This window comes from Palaemon carinicauda, chromosome 6, assembly GCF_036898095.1.
Source record: "Palaemon carinicauda isolate YSFRI2023 chromosome 6, ASM3689809v2, whole genome shotgun sequence".
Lineage (NCBI taxonomy): Eukaryota > Metazoa > Arthropoda > Malacostraca > Decapoda > Palaemonidae > Palaemon > Palaemon carinicauda.
The window spans coordinates 124032430-124037429 of NC_090730.1; the positions used below are offsets into that span (position 1 = coordinate 124032430).

The 5000-nt window shown below is 32.5% G+C and overlaps 1 protein-coding gene across 1 annotated transcript in view; it reads left to right on the plus strand.

Moving 5' to 3' along the window:
• The window catches only part of LOC137643216 (DE-cadherin-like), a 184242-nt gene that overhangs the window by 84673 nt on the left and 94569 nt on the right, over positions 1-5000 (plus strand). Inside the window, exons 17-18 of the mRNA XM_068376064.1 lie at positions 1260-1421; positions 4845-4969. Coding sequence (XP_068232165.1) covers positions 1260-1421; positions 4845-4969 — 287 coding nt within the window. The remainder of the gene's footprint in view (positions 1-1259; positions 1422-4844; positions 4970-5000) is intronic.

The window sequence follows — 5000 nt, forward strand, 5'->3', positions numbered from 1 at the left end:
TTACAATATTGAAATTATATGCATACACCCTGCATCTTTGCTAATTTACAATTAGATATTTAGAATGTTGTGTAGTATTGTACATGCATAGAGAATTTTTTTATTGTCAAGGAAGCGGATGAAAGTCAATGGAAGTAAAACCGATTAATTTTATTCAACTGAGTAGGCTATCTATGAATAAAGTAGTATCTTCGCTTCATACTCAGATAGTCCACTGATCCTGTTGGGGGAAAATTGCTGAAATTCGCTGACTAGAAATTATAAATTTATGTCAGTCGCTATATCCAGTAGCCAAAATAAACGTTTATGACTCTTTTACATATGCGGTGTATATACAAGGATATAGATATTCCATGTTTATTAATCTTTTGCTCTGTTATGATGACGTATATATTTCCAAAAGATTATACATACTAACTGTCTCACTAACAGCATATTAATCCCTTTTAGGAAATAGTATATTAAAGAGAGTTCATATTGTCTTTGTAGAATAAAACGTGTTAGGAATTTCCGATCAAAGGTAAAAATAGATTCAGATACTTGTTACAATGAATTTTTTTCTCGGGATCTTTTCGCTCTGTATTATCCGGGATAAATTTTCCCGAGCAATAAAATTCTTAATCCGTCCCTTAATAAAAAGGGATTCTGGAAGTGACAGGTTTATTTGAGCTTTCAGAGAAGACGCCCAACAAGGCAAAACTATCCAAAACACTGTCTTTATATATATATATATATATATATATATATATATATATATATATATATATATATATATATATATATATATATATATACTCAGTCTCAGAAGTTATAATATTTTGTATCACCTCGTATTTTTATACAAAATAAGTTATCTTTACACCTGTGTAATGCGAATGCTATGATATCTGTACTTGTAAACTGCAGATAACACAGCATCCAAGAATACCTTACATGTAACATTGTGTACCTCTGCCTTTACCGCACCACAAAGGATTGTGTTTATACTCACTTTATAATTTCAATTACTCTCACGCGATCGACAATAGTTTTGGAATTCCATTTACATAAGTGCTTCATTTAAAGCCAAGGATATTACGGAAGAATCACACACAGAACACAAAAAATATTGTATCGCCAATCCTTTTATTTATATTCAATCTCATGAAAGTGAGGCATAAAGAATGCCTGAACTGAGTGATTGGTGGGAAGCAGGATGACTTAAACCATCTCATGATTAATTTTGATATACTAATTTTTCCCTATTTTTCCTCCTCCAGCGCACGAGCGAATGACGATTTACTGGATAACGGTGCAAGACTTGAACGACGTTCCTCCCGTCTTCGATTACCTGAACGGCATCTATGAAGTGGCATTGCCGGAGAACCGAGAAGTTGGAAAGTCTACGGGAATCAAGCTGGCCATTAATGACTCTGACGTCGGTAAGGTTTTGTGCGCTGGATTTTGATACAATCTCATTTATAACATTTTCTATCGTTTGCTAAATGTTATTCCTAGCTGTCTTACTCCTTTGTCTAAGGCGAGTTTCTGAAAGAAAGGTTCTCTTGAATGTTTGTAACATACTGCACCTTTCGTGTAGAAGCAAATATTGGTTACAATGTAGGCTAGTTTTAAGCCTACCTGACACTTGCGAGCATTTTTGCCACGCACTGGTGTTTTTCCCGCACTGTTCACGACCGGTTCACTACAGTTCGCGCATCGTTCACGCGACGTTCACGCAATGTTCACGCGATGCACGAATTGGCACGCGTAGTTCACGAGAAGTTCACGACACGTTCACGCGAGTTCGCTCATCATTCCGCATCGTTTCCGCATCGTTCACGCCAGTTCACGAATTGGCCACTCCATATAAAAACGGGGCTTCTCCAACCCGAGGATATTCTTGGATTGGCTTCGGAAGAGACAACAATGCTTTCTGTCAGAGACACCATTGCATTGAGGAGAAGAAACGTATCTTTTTCGTTTGTATTTTTTGTTGCCCTTTATTTTTGTTTCAATAAGAAAGCATTTGATTTACATATAAATAGCAGATATAAAATATGTACAAGTATTAAGAAAGCATTTTATTTTAACATTAAAAGCAGCAAACATGAAAAGTTTTTAGGCTGTTGATTTTAAGGTAATCGAGAAAAAAGTGTGTTGAAATAAGAAATCATTTTATTTTTACATTAAAACAGCAAACAGAAAAAAATTTGTTTTGCTCTTCATTTTAAGGTAATAAAGAAGAATAAGTATGTTGATGAAATAAAACATCATTTTATTTTTACATTCAAACAGCAAACTTAGAAATTTCTTGGGTTTATTTTTCAGTTCATTTTTATTTAAAACAAAAGTTTTGGGTCTTGATTGGTAATAGAGGAAAATAAGGGTGTGCATGAAATAAGACATCATTTTATTTTTACATTCAAACAGCAAATATAAACATTTATTAGGTATATATTTTTCTTTCCGTTTCATTAATTTTTTCGTTTCCTTTTTGTTTCTCTTCATTATAAAGTTATAGAAATAGTTTGAAATAAGATATAATTTTTTTTCACATTAAAACAGCAAATATGAAAATTTATTAGGTTTATTTTTCTTTCCTTTTCATTAATTTTTTCGTTTCCTTTTTGTTTCTCTTCATTATAAAGTTATAGAAATAGTTTGAAATAAGATATAATTTTTTTTTCACATTAAAACAGAAAATATAAAAATTTATTAGGCTTATTTTTCTTTCCTTTTCATTAATTTTTTCGTTTCCTTTTTGTTTCTCCTCATTATAAAGTTATAGAAATAGTTTGAAATAGGATATCATTTTTTTTCACATTAAAACAGCAGATATAAAAATTTATTAGGTTTATTTTTCTTTCCTTTTCATTAATTTTTTCGTTTCCTTTTTGTTCCTCTTCATTATAAAGTTCACGCCACTTCCCGCATCGTTCACTCCTATTCACACCAGTTCCCGCACTGTTCACTCCAGTTCACTCCAGTTGGCGCATCGTTCACGACTATTTCACGACTATTTTGTGCGTGCCAATGCGTGCCACAAACTTTAAACATTTCAAAGTTTTGGGCACGCATGGCACGCATTGGTACGCTCTGGCACGCGAGTTCCAGCACTGTTCACGACATTTTCACGACTCGTTCACGCGAGTTCGCGCATCAATGCGTGCCAGTGCGTGCCACGAATGCGTGCAAGTGTCAGGTACCCTTTAGTATTAATAATATTTCCGGCTTTAATAATATCAACAATGAGAGTGACCATAATCAAAAAGACAATGAAGTCTTGCACCACATTTACTTTGTAAATGGACTTAAACCGGAACAAATAATATGTTTGTAATATATATTAAAAATTCAACCTATGGGATTGTATACCAAAACCTGAATGAGAGATACTCTTCCATTATTTTCTAGCCACCTTCCATTTCACCTGCTTTCTAAGATCAGAAACCAGCATCTTAGCTTTTAGGTCCACAATATAACTATCATTCGAGGATATAATGGCACCACTGCAGAACTCCTCCCGTCTGTCGTTTTATTCGAACCGCGGTGGCATTTATATTGGGCGGCAATTTAAAACTCACGATATTTCTACAAACTTATTTTAAATATTTATGTTTCAGTTTGGATTAACACCAAGTTTTGGCTTTCCTTCAACAGCCTTTTAGTTCTTGGGAGAAAGGGGGGTTCTTTTTTAGTCAGTTTCAGTTTGTTAATCAGATAAAACCTACATTCTATTGAAGCCATGCAAATTTTATCTTTCTACTTGTATTTGAAAAAGCTCTTTTATGATGATAAAAGAGCCTTTTCAAATACTATCTGACATCAGAATAGTTCTGCATTATTAATACATGCCCCCCACAGGCTTACCACATATAATGTGTCTTCGCGTTTTCTATATCATAACGCTTTTTGTAACATTCTGTCATCTCCATTTATTAATCATCTCAAAATTACTGTAGTTTATATAGCCTAAAGTCCCTTCTATGAAATCTACACGCACACGCATATACACATGAGGATATTTTCAACTCGCATGAACATGTGATTTTTAAAACCGAAAACCAATTGAAACAATGTACAAATCCACATTGGTTTCACCTTCTCTTGGATGTTTACTAGATGCTTTAGAAGATTTCTGAATAGCTTTGAGAAAGTCAGGATTTATACCTTGTTTCATTTACTATTTGTGGATCTTTGCCTGCATACACACATATACATACATGAACACACACACCACACACACATACATACATATATATATATATATATATATATATATATATATATATATATATGTATATATATAATATATATATATATATATATATATATATATATATATATATATATATATATATGTGTGTGTGCGTAAACACATATTTATGCATATATATAAACACATATCTATATATATATATATATATATATATATATATATATATATACATATATATATATATATATATATATATATATATATACAGTATATATATATATATATATATATATATATATATATATATATATATATATATATATATATATATATATATATATATGTGTGTGTGTGTGTGTGTGTGTGTGTGTGTGTGTTTGTGTGTGTTTATGTGTGGGTGTGTCTGTGTGTGTATGCATGAACAATTTTCAATTTAATTTTTGTAGCAATATACAACAGCCATAGCACATAACTACTTGCTAACACAATAAAAATAAAAATAACTTTGCATTTACCTTTGCAGCCACCTTCACATTCTTGACTACAGAATATAATGATAGAAATGAATGAGTAGTGCATCTACACTGACTTATCAAACTTCAGTATTGAAATATGACTCTCATTTTCTCCCCCCCCCCATTAGTGAACCTTTTCGAATTCGAGATCGTTGAAGGCAACGGCGAACAGAAGTTTCGGGTCGATGAAGCGACGGGCGAGATCCTCGTCAACAAAGTGCTGGACTACGACCATCCGGTGTATGATCGGAATGTGAGTATCATAGTGATTATGAACATGAATT